Source organism: Oncorhynchus keta, chromosome 5 (assembly GCF_023373465.1).
Source record: "Oncorhynchus keta strain PuntledgeMale-10-30-2019 chromosome 5, Oket_V2, whole genome shotgun sequence".
Lineage (NCBI taxonomy): Eukaryota > Metazoa > Chordata > Actinopteri > Salmoniformes > Salmonidae > Oncorhynchus > Oncorhynchus keta.
In genome coordinates this window covers 7519-31724 of record NC_068425.1, presented here as the reverse complement: position 1 = coordinate 31724, position 24206 = coordinate 7519, and the positions used below count along the sequence as shown (strand labels likewise).

Genomic DNA, 24206 nt, shown 5'->3' with positions numbered 1-24206 from the left:
CAAAGTTTCTCCCTGCAGGCAGTTACTGAGTCCAAGGTGCTAAAGGAGCTCCTTAAATTTGACCCCCAAAAAAAACATCTGGGTCAGATGGTTTAGACCCTTTCTTCTTTAACCCTTTAAGGCTGCTGCCCATGTCTCTCCTTTCTGGGGTTCCCATTGCTTTGAAGGCAGCCACCATTTGTCCTTTATGAAAAGAGGGAGATCAAGCTGATCCTAACTGTTGTAGTAAAACGCCAAATGGATCTACCTCCTGGTCCTCTTCCCCTGTCTTACCCACCAAGGGCAGAGACAGAGATGACCTCGCCTACTGAAATACCGGATTGGGCAAAGCCACCAGAAGACGACTCAAGCCAACCAACTACTGAACCTGACTGGTGTCAGGAAGAATCACCCTCTGTCTCAAGTGACACCTCTGAATGGGAACAGCTGATAGACTCATTGCTGATAGAGTGAGGGCACTGTCATGAACAGAGGCCCATATGCGCACTGTAAGAAAAGTGTTTCCTCATTGTTGTTAGAGTAATGGGCTCTGTCATAACCAGAGGCCCATATATGCACTGTAAGAAAAGTATTTCCTGTTGTAAGATATCACCCTCTCTGCTCTGAGGGAATGGGAGGAGCAGCAGATCAGGTGCAGAGAATCAAAAGGTATATAAAGAGACATTTGCCATTACTTTAGCGCTGACTTCTTGAATTCTGAATTCATTTAGACAACCATTTGACTTCGGGTAAATTGACACCTGACTCAAATTACCTAAAAGATTCTAACTTGTTGGATCTGAGAAGTGACTCTCCGATATACCGTTTAACTATCGATCAGCTGTTTTGTCGCTTTGCGCCAGGTACGTGGGTGCTGATGCAAATATATCCAGAGAGTTCTCTGTAGCCTCTCGATTGAGCTCAGCATCTCGACCTCGTTGCGAGCCGCGGACACTGCGGTAGTTCAACGGGTTTAACTATCGATCAGCTGTTTTGTCGCTTTGCGCCAGGTACGTGGGTGCTGATGCAAATATATCCAGAGAGTTCTAATATAATAATAATAATAATAAATGCCATTTAGCGGACGCTTTTATCCAAAGCGACTTACAGTCATGTGTGCATACATTCTACGTATGGGTGGTCCCGGGAATCGCACCCACTACCCTGGCGTTACAAGCGCCATGCTCTACCAACTGAGCTACAGGACACACACTCTCTGTAGCCTCTCGATTGAGCTCAGCATCTCGACCTCGTTGCGAGCCACTGACACTGCGGTAGTTCAACGGGGTTGAGAGCACTCTAGTCCTTAAGGTTATCCCTTGCTTTCTCTTATGGATGTCTGAATTGACCCTGTGGTTTTGCGCCAGGTACGTGGGTGCTGATGCAAATATATCCAGAGAGTTCTCTGTAGCCTCTCGATTGAGCTCAGTATCGCGACCTAGTTGCGGACACAGACTTTTTTGAATATTCCATTTGGGGCAGGGAATCACCAGCGGGTTCTCTCATCCGAGCCAAACTTGAATCTCTCAATTTAGTAAAGCACCGACTCCAAGTCAACTTCTCAGCCAGTAGAGGGGAGTCGCTACTAACTAAATTCTTAACAGAACTCTGACCGATTGAAACTCTGCTCCTGATCTCGTGGGTCTCCTCGTCATCTCTCAAAGGTAATTAAATAACTATTACAAGTATTTAATATAGAGATAAGTGTTATCATTGTACCAGGCATTTTATAAAGAGCATTAAGTCAATTGCATGTTTTTGATTAACGCTGTGTGTGACCGAGTAACAATTGTATATTTTGAAGTGTGTTTGATTGTAAAAGACAAAAAAACAGAGTGTTTTCAAAAATAAACGGTAGTCTTATTTTGTCTCGAGTAAACGGTTCTCTCAAAGACAGTTAACGGCACGGGAGATAACAACTCTGACACTCCCCGCTACCGGGACACTGGAAACGGAGATCAGTACTCTATGACAGAATGAGTTACTATTAAAAGACAAAGAGGAAGGTGTGTCCAGTAGTGATTCATTTAATTGTCTTATCGATCTATCTAAGTTTTATTTTCCAAGCGATACATAGCCGACGGGCAGAGTAGTGAGACTAAGTTGACTAAAGGTCCTCACACTTTAAACTAGATACATCACAGAGGGGAAACACTCAACCACAGGGAAATCATATAGAGACTGGTATGACTAGTGCTTAATAATAACTCAAGGACCAATTAGTGGTGAAACAAAGAGTCTAGAGGATAAAGGTGGGGTTCACACATCCCAGCTAGAGCTAGACCGTTGAGTGACAAGGCAAAAGACCTCTCTACGCGGAAAACGCTTCGATATAGAGGCAGGGCTACGCGAGCGGTCCTGGTTATACTGAGATAACCTGAAGTACCTATAGTGCCCTGTCCAATCCAGGGAACGGGACGCTAACCACCTCTAGCAACCCCGCTGCTGGCCAAGGGGCGGGGCTGAAGGTTTCGTATCGCGACACTGTTATAGGCCTATTTCTACTTTGCCCTGTTTATCAAGTGTTAGAAAAACTTGTCAATAATCAACCGACTGGGTTTTAGTCAGTTTTACAACCAAGTTGACGTCTGCCGGATTTTAAAATGAACAAAATACTTTGGTTGGGTGACTAAACTACATAAGGTGTTATTGTGTGCAGTGGGAGAATAGTCTGCAGACAACGCATACAGCAGCAGAACTACATGTATTGCTCTATTTATTTTGTTTATTTCAATACAGGTGAGTGAAGCCAAAATGCACTTAAAATCAATGCAGCATATTCACACTCAAATCATTTCAGGATTCAGAGAAGAAGAAACATTGCAGCTGCCGCAATGTCACGACAACCTCTTTGCTGCAAACAGTCTGTGCTGTGACAAAGACAAATGTTGGTACATTTGTGTTACCTGCATCATGACCATGCAGACCAAGCAGTCTTATTAACCATTTGCCAATAAATGAAAATGTATCTTCAAATAAATCTGAGCATTTGCATTCAGGCTATTCTGCAAAGTAGGCTAGGTCTGGAAAATGTAGGCCTATATCTACCAAGAAGAGAATGAATGACTCATCAAATATGTACAGTTTAAAACAGTCTAGGCTGGGTCTAAAGCCTATGCATAGAATGTTAAAAGTTTTAGGTGAGGTTTGAGTTTCTAGTTTTTGTTTTAAAGAAAGTGTCCATAATGGTAACTGGTTTTATTACTGGCCTCATTGTTGACAGCAAGCAAGTCGCCCAACAAAGATTCAGATGCCGCCTGAACATTTTATCAGTGCACAACTCTCCATGCCTCTTCCAACTAAACTTCTACCACAGTTGGTTCAATTCCAAATGTAATAGAATAAAATAATGATAAGCTTTCAGTGTAAGCCTAAGAAATCCATAAACGCCATGAGTCTTAGGTGTGTGCAATCTGGAACGAGATCAATCCCATTTCAGCAGACAGACTTGTCCCCTGCTGGTTCGTATGAAGGAAACGGTCATTACTGCAAGATCCCAGCCGTCATGTTAAAGCACCGCTTATGCAGCAGGGAGTCAAATGAGAACATTCACTCCTGAATATAGAGCAAGGAATGGTTTGCTTTAAGATATAGGCTACACTTTTTTTTCCTACTCAACAATCAAGCTTTACATTCTAGGCACAATTGTATATACATTGAATGTTATGCCTGCGTGAGCAAATGGCCGAGGCCCATATTATTTCCCTGTAACTTAGACCTACAACATTGATTGTGAAAAGAGGCTTTAAACATTATATGTAGGATAGTCTGTTAGGCCACCTTGTACTAGGCAATACAGCAACTTAATTATTGTGTATTCCACACACACACACACCTGTGTGGCCTACCTGTAAACAGTGGCTAACAAAGTAACATTAGACAACCAGAGTACTACGGTCCAAAGCTCTTCAGAAAACCTCTCCAAAAGCACATGTAACCTGGATTAAGGGTCAGGTACGGTTAACAGGATTCATGACAGATTTAAATCCAATATGCTTCGAAGCAGTTTATGGATCTGGTGAACACCTTGGCAATCTCCCTCTGAACAATTCTGAATTGAAGATTGGAGCATATATTTTGAGATATGGTCCTGCAAAATAGATAGCAGGGGTACGGCGTACCGGTAAAACATGAGCCTATCACAATAATGAAAAACAAATGTCCAGAAAACTGTAGGCTATTTACCACTTATCATTACCGCATGTCAACAGGCATAGAAAATGAATGAATGGATTTGAAAACGGGTGGTATAGCCTACACGACAAAATGTGATGTGATTCAACATTTTGCCAAAGCAAAGATGAGTGGCCAACATCGAGACACGTGAGGAAGGACAGCAGTGGATGCATAAATTCTTGCCTAATGACAATTGGCAAATGTCAATACACTTTTTTGGTGTTGTGTCTCTTTCCATTAGAGGCTGGAAATACTGTATGTTGCGAGTGGATGAACATGCCCTTTGAAGTGATTGTTTGACTTAAATAAAAACATTATGACTGGTTGTGTTTATGCCACAATAAAAGGTAATACATTTTAAAAAGTTAAGACAAATCTTTTACGACTAGGCCCACAGAGATCATATTGAATTAATGGAGAGTCTATTTGTAATTCTATGAGTATGCCCATCAAAAATGTGGTATATCGGAGGTCCCGTACAAGGAATAAATATATTCCTACTTTCACCCCATTTAGGCATGTTGATGCACTCAGCTGCTCAAACCTTTTTTGAACACATAGCCTATAGATTCTATCAGAGCAATATATTAGCCTACTGAACTCATCAGCCCTAAATGTGGCAGATTAGGCTGCGACTTCTTCGGTCTCCTTCAAGAATGATGACGTTCTACAAACGTGGCCCTTGTCACGGTCTGTGGCCAGGCAACATGTTGCGCACCACAGGCTTAATTGTCCCGTATGTTGACACTGTTCCTATTATTGACAGTAACTGGGATTGGATTCCATGTCGTAAACTAGCTAACGTTTCGACCCCAGACCAGAGCTAGCTATTAACATTACTCTGCCCGTTGTGCAAAATTAAGACGGTAACTAACATTACCCCCAAAAATTGCATCATTGGCTATAGTTATGCGACAACAAACATTGCCTGTCTGACAAACCAAGGTGATGTTTTCCCTTCTACCTGGCTGAAGAGCTAGCTAGTTAACGTTAACTAAGCTAGCTAAACAGCTAACAAGCATAGCCAAAACGTTGGCATAGCACACGCTGCTATGTATGAACATTCTGTAAGATACTTCTGAGCTAAAGTTACCTACTGCAAAGTAATTTACCCAATTAGCCACATAGTTATGTTTCTAGCTAGCCAGCTAAATTAACACTACTCAAAATATCAAGTATGTCTGTTAGCTTGCTAGCTCATTTAGCTTGAAAATCCCTTACCTTCCCTGATGCGCCGTCCCCGATGACTACAATTTTAAGTTGCTTATCTTGACTGTCCTCTTCTGAGTCAGACATTTTGAAATATAACAATGACGTTATTTATTATATTGAAAATGAACTTCTATTCACAGTCAAAGGTTATTGAATATAGCTTGCTAATCAAATAGCTAAAATAAACCGAGCACAAGGTAACCAGACGCCATTTCACCAGATACTACTGTTGCCAGGCATGTTCCATTTATATTTTGTAAGCCTGTTATTTACAAACACTTTATCGGGAAATACTTGTACATTTGATGTTACAGCTTTTATATTTGCTTTATCATCAAGGTTAGCTAATAAAGCAGGTTGAAAAAATATATTTTTAATAATGACACTGCTTACAATGGACAAGTCCTAGCAGGACCTGACGCGTCCCTGTTGCTATGGTAATCCAGGTCAAAGGTGGAGAGGCGCTCTTTCCTAGAAATAAATGTAGGCTCGCCATTTAAGTATTTACCATTCCTTAAATAATAAAGTTCTTCCCCCACATGATGTACCTAATGTGCATCAACCTGTAGCCTAGCTACACCTTCGAAAACGCTCTACATAGCTTAGCCTAGCCTATTCATCATGCATTAATGGTCTTTACAAAAGAAAACATTCAAATTATCCATAGCCTATAGGCTACGAAGTGCATGCTCAGAAGCACAGAGCAAAGTTATATTTCTAAGATAGCTGCTGAGATGGTGTAAATAAAACTAGGTTGCATGACACACTGCAATGGATGTTCCAACCCTGAGCCCTGCCCACCAAGTAAAAAAATCCTATGACAATGAGTGTTTTTTCCAATAGAATCGGGATTCTCACACTTGACTTGCCTTGTTATTGGCAAGTCAACTCCATTTTCATGATTTCTGGTAAATCATCCAAATAAATCAATCTGTTAGAGTTGCGTAAATTCGAATCTGGTATCAGGATAAATATAACAATGAGTCACCGATTTTATACTATGTATTTTTTATTAGCTAAGTAATAAATGGCAAATGCAACTTTCGTATATACGGGCTCACTGTAATACCACGCAGGGCAGAACAGAGAACTGACAGGATGTATGTAAACAGTATTCTTTATACTGTGATAGACATAGTTCCAACACATTTGTTGGCCTATCACAGTAGAGACTGGGCGTGGTTTAAACTTGCTCAGCCTATTGCAGGCGCTCAGGCGGGTCCCCGCATCTTGGCGCTTCTTGGAGTCCTCCCTTCGTCGATGTACTGTTCTGGTATCGCAGCCAAGTTAGAACCGTTGCTCAGTTCCTGCTATTGTGTTGTTCAGCATTTTTCCATCTCAGTTAAACCTCGTGATGACCACCCCTCCCTATCACAACTTTGTAAGATACAGCAAGTCACACCATGTGCTCAATATTGTTATATACAAACACAAGGACAAAGCATCTGCTGGGCTGTTATCTACAGTTTTGCAACATGCAGGTCACACCATGTTACTCAGTCCTTGTCACACACAAACAGGCAAGTAGCAAGCAGTTGTTTAATCTCATAATGATGCTCCAGTGCACAAATGCAGACACCTCACACAACCAACATCCGATGATATTTAATCATATATATCTGATGGCTATAATGTCAAATACAGGATCCAACAATCCCCCTTTTTCACACCCCCAAGGGTGTGAATAAAAATTCAGCAATGAATCATATAACAGTTACAAAGTTTAAAATACCTTCATGTCCTCCATTCGATCCCACTATGTACTAGATTGGCTACCAGCCACCTAGGAACTTAAAACCCTCATGTCAAAAGAGAACAACATCTTGCAGCCCCCCCCCCCTGACTGGCAAGAAGCATATCCAAAGCAAGTCTATTCTGTCTGGAAACCCGAGATGTGGCCTCAAGCTGTTCAGACAGACCAGTTAGTGCATCACGGGAGTAATTCACAAAACGCTGTTGATTATAGTAGATATAATTAATCCATGCAGTCTGTCTTGCATCCACTGGACCTATAATAGGTAGTAAGTGCCAGAGTCCATCATTCCTACCCAAGGCCTGAAACTCATGAGGACCCCCCACTGGCACCCCCAACAGGTTAGTGTGCATGTCAACTACATCCTCTGTCCATGGAGCACTACATCTATGTCTCCCATGGGATGGAATGTTTTCAGGTCCCCTGGATACAGAACCCAACAGCTGCTCGGCAGTAACATCAACAATGGTCAGTGGAATTATCAAACTGGTCAGAGCACACCAGTATCCTCTAAGAATGGGTCTCCACACTCTTTTGGGTCCACAGATCCACCACACATCAGCCAGACCACTAGTTTGGTTTAGGCCTGTAACTGGCCAAGTGGCATTAATGGTTATGTTACTACTGCAATCAGCTTCAGGCAATCTCCCATAATCAATGCCATTACCTGTACCCGTGATGCAACTGTAATTGCCCCCATATGCCTTAACACCCCAAGGGGCCCGATGAGGAGGTACTGTAGGAAACACAAGGTTCAAAGAGGAACAGAGAGTTGAATTTGGCTGAACTTGGTAAAAACCTCTCAGAATACACAACCACCCCTCTCCTTCTCCTATAGCAAATGGGTATGTAGCCAGAACAGGTCTAGCATGACCAATGTTTCATGTAACTCATGCAGTCCTTTCTTTTCAGGGTTTTAGCTGTATACCTCATATAGGACAGCCACAAATTGTCACTACCATCAAAACCAGTCTCAGTGCCTAATTGATCAATAGCTGAATAGTCTCTAACATTAATTACCTGAATGGGATTTTTAACACAGTGGTGGTTGGTGGCAGGTTCGGTCCAGGGGTGGTAGAGGAGTGTGTCTGGCTCTGGTTTGTCTGGGACCTCTGTGGTTTTGGCAGCACCTTAATAGAACACACCCATCGTGTCTGTCCCGGTCCTTTGTAGTCCAAGGGTGTAAGTGCCTACATCAGAGAGCTTAATGGTTTTGATGGTTAGTAGGATTTCATCACCTTTACAAAGTTCAACAGTGCTCCCTGGTTTCCCCCATATCATGGAAAACTATAAGGATACCCTCTTCTCCAATCCCAGAACTGTCCCAAGTCGGTTATCATGTAATCCCCATACGGACACCCTCCCCCATTACACAGGTAATGTCACCCGTCTTTTGGCACTCCTGTACACAGGTGTTAAAACCAAACAAAAATATCTCAATTTCTTCCCTGCCCTGTTGGCTCAAAATATGTCCCAAATACTTAACATGAGTCTACCATAATTAAAACTTATCCCAGCTAATTTTCACACCATGTTCATCAGAGAAAATATAATGACACTATAATGTAAATTTCACTGCCTTTTTGTATTAAATTACCTTAATATCAGTGTTACAAATGACCCTAGATTCTCCATCCAAATGGCTTTCCAATGAGGCTGATCAGACCACAAAGGAAAGTTACAATAGAGGTCATAAGTCATACCACCCCTCCAAAGAAGTGTTCCTTACTATATTAAACAACATTCCTTTATCAAAAGATTTCACCTATTTAATTAAGACTCAGAAAATAAAAACTTATAATATTTCATATCATGTCTCTGGGAACATGGAAATCCCCTTAAACCCAAAACATTTACTACAAAAACAAAACCTAATAATTATGATAATCCCCTCAAACTCAAATAATTTGTCTCGATGTTTCATGTCTTATTCGTGTTACTCCAAATTGTCTCCCCAAAATACTTCTTAAATACCCTGCCATTAGACAGACACACAACTGTGATAAATGTACACTGGCCCTTTAACATAAAGTAAAATCAGCCTGCAATCCAATCTGCGGGCCTTTCATTGTTCCCCATAATGAAAACAGATTCTAATGTTAGTATACCTTAACCTCCTGTTTAATTTCAGTGGTGTTTTCTGAACAATCAAACCAAAATCAATAACCGGGAAGTACTTGTGTAAATTATTTAAAAGAACAAAATTAATCTACCTTATTTCTCAGCACTTAGTTAGAACACCACTCCCATCTTACATCGACCACACCCGTCGCCCCGTCTCCTGTACCTAGTGTATATCTTATCTATTACTCAGTGGCTCAATTAATGTTTAACGTAAGTATGTTCAGATGTTGATTATGTAATTCTACAATATTAGTATAGTTCAAACCTCATAATATAAATCTACACAAAGAATTTTACGTTAATAGAGTTTAACACTTTTTCCAACATGCACACCCCCTCAATATTCTATGATATAACTCTGTGCAAACATCTCATCAGCAAGCCTGCGACTTTTTCATCATTCTCCCCGGTACCAGCTCCAACTGTAATACCTAATGTACCACACTCGCTTGGTCCCCGACCTCATTCATACCGATATTAATGAATATCAAGCGTATTTCATGCACACGATTTGAGTCTCAAAAATCTTCATTTACGCCAGTAAGCTTCAACTTACACCATACACACAGTTAAAATCTGATCACAGACAGCTTCAAGTGCTGCAGACGGGTCCAGGAGAATGAGGATGTGGATGTACAGTGGGGCAAAAAAGTATTTAGTCAGCCACCAATTGTGCAAGTTCTCCCACTTAAAAAGATGAGAGAGGCCTGTAATTTTCATCATAGGTACACTTCAACTATGACAGACAAAATTATTTTTAAAAATCCAGAAAATCACATTGCAGGATTTTTAATGAATTTATTTGCAAATTTTGGTGGAAAATAAGTATTTGGTCAATAACAAAAGTTTATCTCAATACTTTGTTATATACCCTTTGTTGGCAATAACAGAGGTCAAACGTTTTCTGTAAGTCTTCACAAGGTTTTCACACACTGTTGCTGGTATTTTGGCCCATTCCTCCATGCAGATCTCCTCTAGAGCAGTGATGTTTTGGGGCTGTTGCTGTGCAACACGGACTTTCAACTCCCTCCAAAGATTTTCTATGGGGTTGAGATCTGGAGACTGGCTAGGCCACTCCAGGACCTTGAAATGCTTCTTACGAAGCCACTCCTTCGTTGCCCGGGCGGTGTGTTTGGGATCATTGACATGCTGAAAGACCCAGCCACGTTTCATCTTCAATGCCCTTGCTGATGGAAGGAGGTTTTCACTCAAAATCTCACGATACATGTCCCCATTCATTCTTTGCTTTACACGGATCAGTCGTCCTGGTCCCTTTGCAGATAAAAACAGCCCCAAAGCATGATGTTTCCACCCCTATGCTTCACAGTAGGTATGGTGTTCTTTGGATGCAACTCAGCATTCATTTTCCTCCAAACATGACGAGTTGAATTTTTACCAAAAAGTTATATTTTGGTTTCATCTGACCATATGACATTCTCCCAATCTTCTTCTGGATCATCCAAATGCTCTCTAGCAAACTTCAGATGGGCCTGGACATGTACAGGCTTAAGCAGGGGGACACGTCTGGCACTGCAGGATTTGAGTCCCTGGCGGCGTAGTGTTACTGATGGTAGGCTTTGTTACTTTGGTCCCAGCTCTCTGCAGGTCATTCACTAGGTCCCCCCGTGTGGTTCTGGGATTTTTGCTCACCGTTCTTGTGATCACTTTGACCCCACGGGGTGAGATCTTGCGTGGAGCCCCAGATCGAAGGAGATTATCAGTGGTCTTGTATGTCTTCCATTTCCTAATAATTACTCCCACAGTTGATTTCTTCAAACCAAGCTGCTTACCTATTGCAGATTCAGTCTTCCCAGCCTGGTGCAGGTCTACAATTTTGTTTCTGGTGTCCTTTGACAGCTCTTTGGTCTTGGCCATAGTGGAGTTTGGAGTGTGACTGTTTGAGGTTGTGGACAGGTGTCTTTTATACTGATAACAAGTTCAAACAGGTGCCATTAATACAGGTAACAAGTGGAGGACAGAGGAGCCTCTTAAAGAAGAAGTTACAGGTCTGTGAGAGCCAGAAATCTTGCTTGTTTGTAGGTGACCAAATACTTGTTTTACACCATTATTTGCAAATAAATTCATTAAAAATCCTACAATGTGATTTTCTGGATTTTTTTTTCTAATTTTGTCTGTCATAGTTGAAGTGTACCTATGATGAAAATTACAGACCTATCATCCTTTTAAGTGGGAGAACTTGCACAATAGGTGGCTGACTAAATACTTTTTTGCCCCACTTTATATACTGAGTGTACCGGTACTGAGTCAATGTGCAGGGATACTGGCTTGTTGAGGTCATATGTACATGTAGGTAGGGGTAAAGTGACTATGCATAGATAATAAACAGCAAGTAGCAGCAGCGTAAAAAAGGGGGGTCAATGCAAATATTCTGGGTATGCATTTTATTAACTGTTCAGCGCTTATGGGTTATAGGTAGAAGCTGGTAAGGGGCCCTTTGGACCTAGACTTGGCGCTCCGGTACTGCTTCCCATGTGGTAGCAGAGAGAGCAGTCTGTCTCTTGGGTGGCTGGACTCTTTCACAATTTTTAGGGCCTTCCTCTGACACTGCCTGGCATAGAGATCCTGGATGGCAGGAAGCTTGGCCCAGTGATGTACTGGGCCGTACACACTACACTCTGTAGTAATCTACAGAGCTGTAATCGCAGCAAAAGGTGGCGCTACAAAGTATTAACTTAAGGGGGCTGAATAATTTTGCATGCCCAATTTTTCAGTTTTTGATTTGTTAAAAAAGTTTGAAATATCCAATAAATGTCGTTCCACTTCATGATTGTGTCCCACTTGTTGTTGATTCTTCACAAAAATATATAGTTTTATATCTTTATGTTTGAAGCCTGAAATGTGGCAAAAGGTCGCAAAGTTCAAGGGGGCCGAATACTTTCGCAAGGCACTGTATGTGAATGGGGGCATGTTCGGCCCTCCTTTTCTTTTAGTCCACGATCATCTCCTGTCTTGATCACGTTGAGAGGTTGTTATCCTGGTACCACACTGCCATGTCTCTGACGTCCTCCCTATAGGCTGTGTCATCATTGTCGGTGATCAGGTCTACCACCGTTGTGTCGTCGGCAAACTTAATGTCAGTATTGGAGTCGTGCTTGGCCACACAGTCCTGGGTGAACAGGGAGTACAGGGGGGGAATAAGCACGCACCCCTACAGGGGGGTCCCCGTGTTGAGGATCTGTGTGGCAGATCCTCAACCTCAAATCTAATTTTATTTGTCACATACACATGGTTAGCAGATGTTAATGCGAGTGTAGCGAAATGCTTGTGCTTCTAGTTCCGACAATGCAGTAATAACCAACAAGTAATCTAACTAACAATTCCAAAACTACTGTCTTATACACAGTGTAAGGGGATAAAGAATATGTACATAAAGATATATGAATGAGTGATGGTACCGAGCAGCATAGGCAAGATACAGTAGATGGTATCGAGCACAGTATATACATATGAGATGAGAATGTAAACAAAGTGGCATAGTTAAAGTGGCTAGTGATACATGTATTACGTAAGGATGCAGTAGATGATATAGAGTACAGTATATACGTATGCATATGAAATGAATAATGTAGGGTATGTAACATTATATTAGGTAGCATTGTTTAAAGTGGCTAGTGATATATTTTACATCATTTCCCATCAATTCCCATTATTAAAGTGGCTGGAGTTGAGTCAGTGTCAGTGTGTTGGCAGCAGCCACTCAGTGTTAGTGGTGGCTGTTTGAGATAGAAGCTGCTTTTCAGTCTCTCAGTCCCAGCTTTGATGCACCTGTACTGACCTCGCCTTCTGGATGATAGCGGGGTGAACAGGCAGTGGCTCGGGTGGTTGTTGTCCTTGATGATCTTTATGGCCTTCCTGTAACATCGGGTGGTGTAGGTGTCCTGGAGGGCAGGTAGTTTGCCCCCGGTGATGCGTTGTGCAGACCTCACTACCCTCTGGAGAGCCTTACGGTTGTGGGCGGAGCAGTTGCCATACCAGGCGGTGATACAGCCCGCCAGGATGCTCTCGATTGTGAATCTGTAGAAGTTTGTGAGTGCTTTTGGTGACAAGCCGAATTTCTTCAGCCTCCTGAGGTTGAAGAGGCGCTGCTGCGCCTTCTTCACGATGCTGTCTGTGTGAGTGGACCAATTCAGTTTGTCTGTGATGTGTATGCCGAAGAACTTAAAACTTGCTACCCTTTCCACTACTGTTCCATCGATGTGGATAGGGGGGTGTTCCCTCTGCTGTTTCCTGAAGTCCACAATCATCTCCTTAGTTTTGTTGACGTTGAGTGTGAGGTTATTTTCCTGACACCACACTCCGAGGGCCCTCACCTCCTCCCTGTAGGCCGTCGTTGTTGGTAATCAAGCCTACCACTGTTGTGTCGTCCGCAAACTTGATGATTGAGTTGGAGGCGTGCGTGGCCACGCAGTCGTGGGTGAACAGGGAGTACAGGAGAGGGCTCAGAACGCATCCTTGTGGGGCCCCAGTGTTGAGGATCAGCGGGGTGGAGATGTTGTTGCCTACCCTCACCACCTGGGGGCGGCCCGTCAGGAAGTCCAGTACCCAGTTGCACAGGGCGGGGTCGAGACCCAGGGTCTCGAGCTTGATGACGAGCTTGGAGGGTACTATGGTGTTGAATGCCGAGCTGTAGTCGATGAACAGAGTTCTCACATAGGTATTCCTCTTGTCCAGATGGGTTAGGGCAGTGTGCAGTGTGGTTGAGATTGCATCGTCTGTGGACCTATTTGGGCGGTAAACAAATTGGAGTGGGTCTAGGGTGTCAGGTAGGGTAGAGGTGATATGGTCCTTGGCTAGTCTCTCAAAGCACTTCATGATGACGGAAGTGAGTGCTACGGGGCGGTAGTCGTTTACCCTTGGAAAACAGAAAGGAAAACACTGCACACTGCTGCTCGTGCTCCCAGGTGATATTTATTAACAATGTTTCAACCCGTAGGTCATCAGGTGGGGGTGGAAGGTCCTATATATAGGGGCAGTTCTTAATGACATCACTTCCTGAAACTGGACGTCAACAAATTACATTTATAACATAATTTCACAATATTAAGATTAAATGCATCAAAATATATGATCATACACAGGGAATGTGATTAATGTTTACAGTAATATACATACAATATTCAATTAGGATTTTTTTTAAACTATTTAGACATATTGAAATGATAAAAACGGTTTCAAGTCAAACTCCTCATTAAGGCCAAGAGTGTGTTGAGCCTGTGGATCCAGAAAGATTTGCTTTGAAGAAGTTTCCTCTCATTGTCCCCTCCCCTGCGTGACATCTTGACAATTTATTTTCCAATGTATCTCAGAGAGCTAATAGGGTGCGTCTCGTCAGGAAGTCCAGGATCCAGTTACAGAGAGAGGTGTTTAGTCCCAGGGACCTTAGCTTAGTGATGATCTTTGAAGGCACTATTACATGTTGAATACTGAGCTGTAGTCAATTAACAGAATTCTCATGTAGGTGTTCCTTTTGTTAAGGTGTGTGGAATGCAATAGAGATTCCGACATCTGTGGATCTGTTTGGTCGGTATGCAAATTGGAGTGGGTCTAGGGTTTCTGGGATGATGCTGTTGATGTGAGCCATGACCAGCCTTTCAAAGCACTTCAAGGCTACAGACATGAGTGCTACGGATCGGTAGTCATTTAGGCAGCTTACCTTGGCGATCTTGGGCACATGGATTATGGCGGTCTGCTTGAAACATGTAGGTATTACAGGCTCTGTCAGGGAGAGGTTAAAAACATCAGTGAAGACACTTGCCAGTTTGTCAGTGCATGCTCTGAGTTCACGTCTTGGTAATCTTTCTGGCCCCACGGCCTTGTGAATGTTGACCTGTCTAAAGGTCTTACTCACATCAGCTATGGAGATCGTGATCACACAGTCGTCCGGAACAGCTGCATGCCTCAGTGTTGCTTGCCTCATAGAAGTAATTTAGCTCATCTGGTAGGCTCAGGTTACTGGGCAGCTCCCGGCTGGGCTTCTCTTTGTAATCTGTAATAGTTTGCAAGCCCTGCCACATCCGACTAGCGTCAGAGCCAGTGCAGTAGAATTGAATCTTAGTCCTGTATTGATGCTTTGCCTGTTTCATAGATCATCAGAGGGCATAGCGGGATTTCTTATAAGCGTCCAGATGAGTGTCCTGCTCCTTGAAAGAGGCAGCTCTACCCTTTAGCTCAGTGTGGATGTTTCCTGTAATCCATGGCCTCTGGCTAGGATATGTACGTACAGTCACTGTGGGGATGACGTCATTGATGCACTTATTGAACAGACTGTTCTGATGTTCTGATGATGCTTCCAGAAGCAGTTTAGAACTCGGTAGTGGGTGTTGCAACCGAGGACAGGCGATTTTTTTTCTATACCATAAGCCGCTTCCAACATTGTTTTACAGAATTTGGCAGGACGTCCAACCAGCCCCACAACTGCAGAGATGTGTAACCATGGCAGCCCAGGGCCTCCACATCTGTCTTTGTCACCTAAGGGATTGTCTGAGACCAGCCACCCAGACAGCTGATCAAACTGTGGGTTTGCACAACCAAAGAATTTCTGCACAAACTGTCTCAGGGAAGCTCAGCTGCATGCTCGTCCACACCAGGGTCTTGACCTGACTCCAGTTCGGCATCGTAACCAACTTCAATGGACAAATGCTCACCTTCGATGGCCACAGGCACATTGGAGAAGTGTGCTCTTCACGGATGTATCCCAGTTTCAACTGTACCAGGCAGATGGCAGATGGCAGACAGCGTGTATGGCGTTGTGTGTGTGGTTGGTTTGCTGATGTCAACATTGTGAACAGAGTTCCCCATGGTGGCAGTGGGGTTATGGTATAAGCTACGTAGCAGGCATAAGCTACGGACAACAAACACAATTGCATGTTATCGATGGCAATTTCATGCACAGAGATAACGTGACAAGCTCCCGAGGCCCATTGTTGTGCAATTCATCTGCCGCCGTCACCTCATGTTTCAGCATGTTAATGCACGGCCCCATTTCACATGGGTCTGTAAACAATTCCTGGAAGCTGAAAATGTCCCAGTTCTTCCATGTCCTGCACACTCACCAGACGTCACCCATTGAGTATGTTTGGGATGCTCTGGATCAACGTGTACGACAGCGTGTTCCAGTTCCCGCCAATATCCAGCAACTTCGCACAGCCATTGAAGAGCAGTGGGACAACATTCCACAATCAACATCCTGATCAACTCTATGCAAGTGAGATTGTAGAGTGTCGCGCTACATGAGGCAAATGGTGGTAACTCAGTAAAATCTTTGAAATTGTTGCATGTTGCATTTATATTTTTGTTCAGTGTATACAGTGCCTTCATAAAGTATTCAGACTCATTGACTAATGGATTAAATGACAAAAACTCCCCAGTAAAAGGCACATGACACCCGCTTGGATTTTGCCAAAGGGTATTTTAAAGACTCTCAGACCGTGAGAAACTAGATTCTCTGCTCAGATGAAACCAAGATTGAACTATTTTACCTGAATGCCAAGCGTTACATTTGGAGGAAACCTGGTACCATCCCTATGGTGAAGCATGGTGGTGGCAGCATCATGCTGTTGGGATGTTTTTCAGCATCAGTGACTGAGAGACTAGTCAAGATCGAGGCAAAGATGAATGGAGAAAGGTACAGAGGTCCTTAATGAAAACCTGCTGCAGAGCGCTCAGGACCTCAGACTGGGGCGAAGGAAAGTCTCAATGTCCTTGAGTGGCCCAGCCAGAGCCCGGACTTGAATCCAATCAAAACATCTCTGGAGAGACCTGAAAATAGCTGTGCAGGAAATGCTCCCCATCCAACCTGACCTAGATTGAGAGGATCTGCATAGAGTAAGGGGATAAATACAGGTGTGCCAAGCTTATAGAGAGAGTCATACCCAATAAGACCAGAGGCTGAAATTGATGCCAAAAGTGCTTCAACAAAGTACTGAGTAAAGGGTCTGGATACTTATGTAAATGTAATATTTCGGGTTTTAAAAAAATATATAAATTAGCAAAAAAAATATTAACCTGTTTTTGTTTTGTCATTATGGGGTATTGTGTGTAGATTGATGAGGGAAAAAATGATTTAATCTGTTTAAGAATAAGACTGTATCTTAAAAAATGTGGAAAAAGTCAAGAAGTGTGAATACTTTCCGAACGCACTGTTTCTGAATGGAAGTATTCAGACCACATTTTTGTTATGTTACAAACTTATTCTAAAAGTAGACTTTGCGGTAGGCTAGTATACATAATGATATTATTATGGATAACAACGAGAATATTTGTATTTGTCAAAGGCAGTCAAGCTTCGATGTTTATTGGAAAGGAGCATCAAGATCACAGTGCATTTTCACGACCCTGTGAAGTTCATCGTAACTTATTTAATCTCTAGCCTAATAAACTACATGGTTTCCCGAGTCATAGTGGGAGGACCACTCACCATATCCCTCCAAGTTTACTTCGATTTGATGGTTATTATAATTGATATTTGCGCATAAAAACGTTTTCAACATTTACATTTACATTTACATTTAAGTCATTTAGCAGACGCTCTTATCCAGAGTGACTTACAAATTGGTGCATTCACCTTATGACATCCAGTAGAATAGTCACTTTACAATAGTGCGTCTAAATCTTAAAGGGGGTGAGAAGGATTACTTATCCTATCCTAGGTATTCCTTAAAGAGGACATTTCTTGCAAAATTAATCGTAACAACACAAAAAAGTCTCACCTTGTCTAGTTTGTTTTGTTTTGTCAACATTTGGAAAGTTTACCGACAAAGTTTCCATCAGGCCTGTCATGGCATTTATCCAACATGTAGTATAAAAATGTTGGATGGAAACCTGCTTAGATGTTAGGTTTTTATCCAATTGGCCACAGATGTTCATGCAAATATTCTAAAATCCGCATAAAGAAAATAAGCGCATTTGTATGGTGAAAATGTGCTTCCCCTAACTGCTAACACGCGCCGCCTATGCATTGGGCTCAAGTCAAGACTGACAGAGAGGAAGAGGAGCTGGAGGTTTTACACAGCCAAAAATCTGTTCACGAAAATAAGCCCACTAAGTGAGAACATTCTACATGGCACATGGAAGTCACTGCATGTCAACAAAAAAATGTAAATAATAATTTACTATGTGAGGCGTAGGTTGTTATGAATGCACTGATATTTTGTCATTTTTTAAAACTAAGTCAGTTAAGAACAAACTCTTATTTACAAAGACGGTTTACCGGGGAACAGTGGGTTAACTGCCTTGTTCAGGGGCAGAAGGACAGATTTTTACCTTGGTCCAACGCTCTAACCACTTACTGGTCCAACGCTCTAACCACTAGGCTAACTGATATAAGTGCACATGGCATTTCTGGAAAAAAATCTATATATACTTTATTGTGGACTTGTGCCTGTTGTCATAGAGATAGATAGAGGCGTCATCCATTTTAGTAAGGACATTGCTATTTAGGGCTTCCACCATTTGAAAGTAGTCAACTGGGTAGGGATTCCTATGAGTTGTGAGCAATCAGCCAATGAAGAAAAATAAAATGGACTATTTTGAAATGTAGATAGCCTCAATGGCGCTGCCCATGCTAACACTTACTTACAAACCCTTAACCAACAGTGCAGTCTCAATGGCCTGTTGTTCACACACGTATCTGCCCTCTCATTGGCTAGAATGGTCGAACCTGATCTCGCCTCCTCCTGCCTGCCTTCCATCTTTGCGGTAAGGCATTTCCATTGTTAGAGCGGTCACTTGATTATCTTGTCAATATCAATGTGCTAAGTGAGGGTGCCAAGACTTATCAAATAAATACAATTGTATCTGTCACATGCTTACTTACAAACCCTTAACCAACAGTGCAGTTCAAGAAATAGAGTTAAGAAAATATTTACTAAATAAACTAAAGTAAAAAATTGAATAAAAAGTAACACAATAAAATAACAGCAACGAGGCAATATACCGGTACAGAGTCAATGTGCGGGGGTACAGGTTAGTTGAGATCATTTGTACATGTAGCTAGGGGTAAAGTGACTATGCATAGATAATAAACAGCGAGTAGGAGCAGTGTAAAAACAAATATATGAGTTTTGTGAGGGTTTATGGCTGCGTTTAGACAGTTGGTCTTTTAACCAATCAGATCAGCTCTGAAAAAGATCTGATTGTGAAAAGATCTGATGTGATTGGTAAAAAGACCAATTATTGGGAAAAAAATATCAGAATTGGTCTGTCTGTCTGAACGCAGCCTTAGCGTGACAGACCCTAAACTGGACAGGGGAAGCATAGGTACACATATTCACGCAGACACACACACACACACAAAGCATGCACTGCCAGAAATGTTGGCTATTGAACATTGTCACGTAGAGTAGGCCAGAAGGCTAAACTGGATAACCTAACCTCTATCAAAATAAAAAGATGGCGGAACCGCAAAAGTTCTTCTGTGCAAAGGTGTTTATTTACAAGTGATTCCGGAACAAAGAAACAACAGTACTGCCATCAACGTCTACCTTATGGGACAGCTTAAAAACAATGCTGCCCCAACCACAGCTCAATCCAAAAATAACCTCTCCATGACTGAAAGAGAGGCTCCTTTTGTAGGGCTAGCCCCTCCCCTCAGAACAATTAACCCTAATTAATTAATCAATTAACAATACAAACCAACATTTTCCATGAACTAAACATACTAAAGGATATACATTGCAACACGGTTTTAAACAATATCACAACATAACATTTACAACATTACATCACTACTGACAATATCTTTCAATATGCCCATATGCATTAATGAGCCATTTGGGACAGGCACTATAAAGCCAACCCAATTCCCTTTGCTCGGGTCCTTTTCCAGCATACCCGGAAGCTCATCCACAACATTGATAAGTATAATAATTATTGTATCTCTCAAATATGAACACTGACAAGTGTGAAATGCATGCACCAAGACAGAAGTTAATTTGTGTGTCGACCCACATTGTTAACTTATCTTATAATGGCGCAGGGTGGAGTGATGAATATGTGTGTGCGTTAAAGAACCAAATGCTGCCCACGGCCAGTGACGGACTTCTACGTCACAAACATAATTCGTGCCATTACACCGCTGCATTGGATTTTCACTGCAGGTTAATCTTTAAGTCATCACCTGGCATGCAGAGGACCTTTAATAATTATGACAAATAATTGTAAACCTTCACAGATATGTATGAGGTTATGATTGTACCCTTAATTGAAGAACGAAAGGGATCCTAATAAAATACCAAATACCAAACGTGAAAGATATTGACAATATATTTTTTAAAATATTTCACAACTGCTATCATATTGCCCAACAATTTCCTTTAAAGTCAATCAACCAATTTGGGTAGCATATGTACTGCAGTCTATTTTGTTTCAGTATACAGTAAGAAGAATATCAAAGTAATTGTCCTATTACGAAGAAGGACACAGATTCAGTCAAGAGAGAGAACAGATTCACTAAATATGGCCAAAAACAACATTCACCGTATGTAAAATGTATGCATGTATGTCTTTGTCACTTTGGATAAAAGCGTCTAATAAATGGCATATATCATTATTAGTATTATATTGTTTTTATTTTCTCCCGTCTCACTTTGGTTGTTTGGAAATGCAGAGGAAAAGTAGAGATTCAGTTGACGACCCATGGGAAATGGCTATGGTCAATGTGGTATACTAATTACATGTTACAGTATTAACGTTTAATATTGCTTTTTGGAAGAACTTGTCACTAGAGGTTATCCCTGATCCTTATTAAATATTCCTAGTAACATAATAACGTGTAATATACTACATGCGTTTGTAAATATCACACAAATACATTATTGTGTAATTATAGTGATCTAATGATCAGAGTTTACTTCTCTTGGGTGAGTTTATAAATCAATAAAGAACATTGTATTTTTTCTGAGCAAAAATACATGTGAAAATCAATCTTCAGGCTACGCAGAATGTATTTCTATTGGCCCTATTGAATGTTTTATGGTAAAGCTTGCCCTGCAGTAGCCTACACAGTAGCCTACACACCTAAATGTTTAGGTATAGGTTTATTGTTATACATTTTCACATAAAATTTCAAACACCATATACCATATACTACATATTTATTGTCAAACAGAATAATACATTCTCACAAATTGCAGCATGCAATAGTCTACTTTTCATTGCGTCAGGTTAACGGAAAATATATTATGTGATATTTTACACGAGGCCTACTATCTCATTCATATTTTTTATTCATTCCATTTTTGTGTAGACTATAGACCTGCTCAGTTCATACTATAAAATAGTATATTACCAAATTACATGACAGAAAATTGCATTATGTTGTGCCAATATTATAAAATATATAATTAATCGTCCATATTTAGCCTGTTTATGCAGTAGGCTAAACAATAACATTAACGACATAGTCTAGCTTATAACTTTGATGTTTGAAATTATGTCTTTCTCGAACGTTAAATTTGTATCCCGTTGGAATCGAATCACTGAAAATAGACAGACATTGCACTCTATAGGTTATAGATCGTTTTATTCCAATAACTAATTTTAGTTGGACTACAGGCCTATCCATAATAACTACTTACTATTATAGCTTTTGATGCACGAGACCAATCCACGGATAGATTCAGTTTGTCTCGCGACTAACAATGCAGCATCCTTTACCCACTGCCATGTCCACATGCTCTATTCTATGCATAGAGCTCTGTACCCTTTCCATGCTTGTGTCTCTCAGCTCATCATTTACAACATACAGTACAGTTTCCCATTCGAGACTGGGTGAGACACACGGAACCAGTAGCCTACAGCTGATGTAATGTCGGGCATACAGGCGATCACAGTTAAGCAATTATGTGAACGTCTATCTTATTATAGCATGCAGTTCAGCCTCGAAATTCTCGAACCTAGTTCTTCTGTTTTGTGCGTCATTTCATTTGTCAGATTAACATTAGCAACATCTTGCATTTTTTTAAATCTTGCATTTTCTCAATCGGTATGGTTTAATGTTGCTTAAACATTATTGAAATAGACTACTAGAATGTAAGAGCTTGATTGGCCTTCAACACGGATCGAGCCGCCTGGAAATAAACCAATATGTCTGATATTAAATTTTACAAACGAAATATTAAAACATGTAAGGTAGGCATACTCACTGTATAGGCTGTATAATCAATTTTCCAATGGTAAATAGCTTAAATTATAACTTTTTTCTTTGATGTGACAAATTATGCCATAATTGCACCATATCACCATATTTGCTTTTCTCCACACATTCATCCAAACTATGAAACAGCGCAATAGATGATATTCCGTCGGTTCATTTTCCTTTGGACAAGTTATAGGTGTAGGATCTTAATTTGCTCACCCTGTTGTTACAGGACATTTCCTGTACACCAGGAAACGCAAACTTCATACACAGCCATCACCTTGAGACGTCTCAAGACACGGGAAGTGTATTCAAGATTAAAAAACGCTTCTAAAGTTTGTCATTTCCACTTAAACATTTCAGACTTGGTTTGCCCAAACTAAAAATGTCCATTAATTTGAATCCACACAATAATTCACATTTCCTTCTTGTTGCTGCAGGATTATTTTCCTGCTGAGAGAAACAGTTCAAATGAAGATTCTGCATTATTCGTGTGACCGCATCATGGAGAAAAAAAATCCTCCCACTGGCAGCATTAAGCAAAAACCTACATTACTAAATGTCGAGTTTCTGTAATTGTGCTACTGTAACCTGACATTGCCACATATAATTAAAAAAAAATAAAAACAATTGTCTATAGCCTATATGCACTGCACATTTATCCACATGGCCTACGGACTAAAGTGTCAAAGAATGTCATTAAATGCCAATTTTATATCATTAGATCTGCAACCTGATCTAGAACAGCAACTGGACCATGTCTCTTTGTGAGAGAAAATAATTTCTCTGATTTAGCTTTATTATAGGCGACGTGCCAAGTGAACATGTATGAAATTGTCCTTGAGATCATGCAAGATGGTACAAAAAATATGCATTCAGATAATAGTACAATACCATTAAACTGGTAAATGACTGGTAAATGATCATCAAATTTGTATTGGCAAACAAAGGAGTCTGACTGTGTGTGTGTGTCTGTGTGTGTGTGTGTGTGTGTGTGTCGGGGGGGCGCAGAGTAGTTCGCGGCCAAAGGTGTTTGTGTGCCAGTCCAGAAACATCTCTACAGTTGAAGTCGGAAGTTCACATACACTTAAGTTGGAGTCATTAACTTGTTTTTCAACTACAAGTTTCTTGTTAATAAACTATAGTTTTGGCACGTCGGTTAGGACATACACTTTGTGCATAACACAAGTAATTTTCCCAACAATTCGGAAGTTAACATACACTAAGTTGGCTGTGCCTTTAAACAGCTTGGAAAATTCCAGAAAACAATGTCATGGCTTTAGAAGCTTCTGATAGGCTAATTGACATAATTTGAGTCAATTGGACGTGTACCTGTGGATGTATTTCAAGGCCTACCTTCAAACTCAGTGCCTCTTTGCTTGACATCATGGGAAAATCAAAAGAAATCAGCCAAGACCTCAGAAAAGAAATTGTTCACCTCCACAAGTCTGGTTCATCCTTGGGAGCAATTTCCAAACGCCTGAAGGTACCACGTTCATCTGTACAAACAATAGTACGCAAGTATAAACACCATGGGACCCCACAGCCGTCACACCACTCAGGAAGGAGATGAGTTTTGTCTCCTAGAGATGAACGTACTTTGGTGAGAAAAGTGCAAATCAATCCCAGAACAACATCAAAGGACCTCGTGAAGATGCTTGAGGAAACAGGTACAACAGTAATTAAATCCACAGTAAAACAAGTCCTATATCGACATAACCTGAAAGGTTAGCTGATTGTAGGTTTACATGATTGTAGGTTTACATGATTGTAGGTTTACATGATTGTAGGCCTAGATGATTGTAG

The 24206-nt window shown here is 41.2% G+C and overlaps 1 protein-coding gene and 1 long non-coding RNA gene across 3 annotated transcripts in view; one reads left to right on the top strand and one right to left on the bottom strand.

The window, feature by feature from the left end:
• LOC118384215 (ras-related protein Rab-28) overlaps nucleotides 1-5621 on the bottom strand; it is a 50380-nt gene extending 44759 nt beyond the window's left edge. Inside the window, exon 1 of one of the 2 annotated variants that reach the window (XM_052518324.1) lies at nucleotides 5377-5621. In XM_052518324.1, coding sequence (XP_052374284.1) covers nucleotides 5377-5451 — 75 coding nt within the window. In that variant the 5' untranslated portion in view covers nucleotides 5452-5621. The remainder of the gene's footprint in view (nucleotides 1-5376) is intronic. The other variant, XM_035770535.2, reaches the window with a different exon arrangement.
• Nucleotides 5622-20090: 14469 nt separating this feature from the next.
• LOC118384749 (uncharacterized) lies at nucleotides 20091-22981 on the top strand. The gene is made up of 3 exons (XR_004825900.1): nucleotides 20091-20122; nucleotides 22633-22735; nucleotides 22841-22981. It is a non-coding gene; the product is annotated as an uncharacterized LOC118384749 (long non-coding RNA).
• Nucleotides 22982-24206: the final 1225 nt, after the last annotated feature.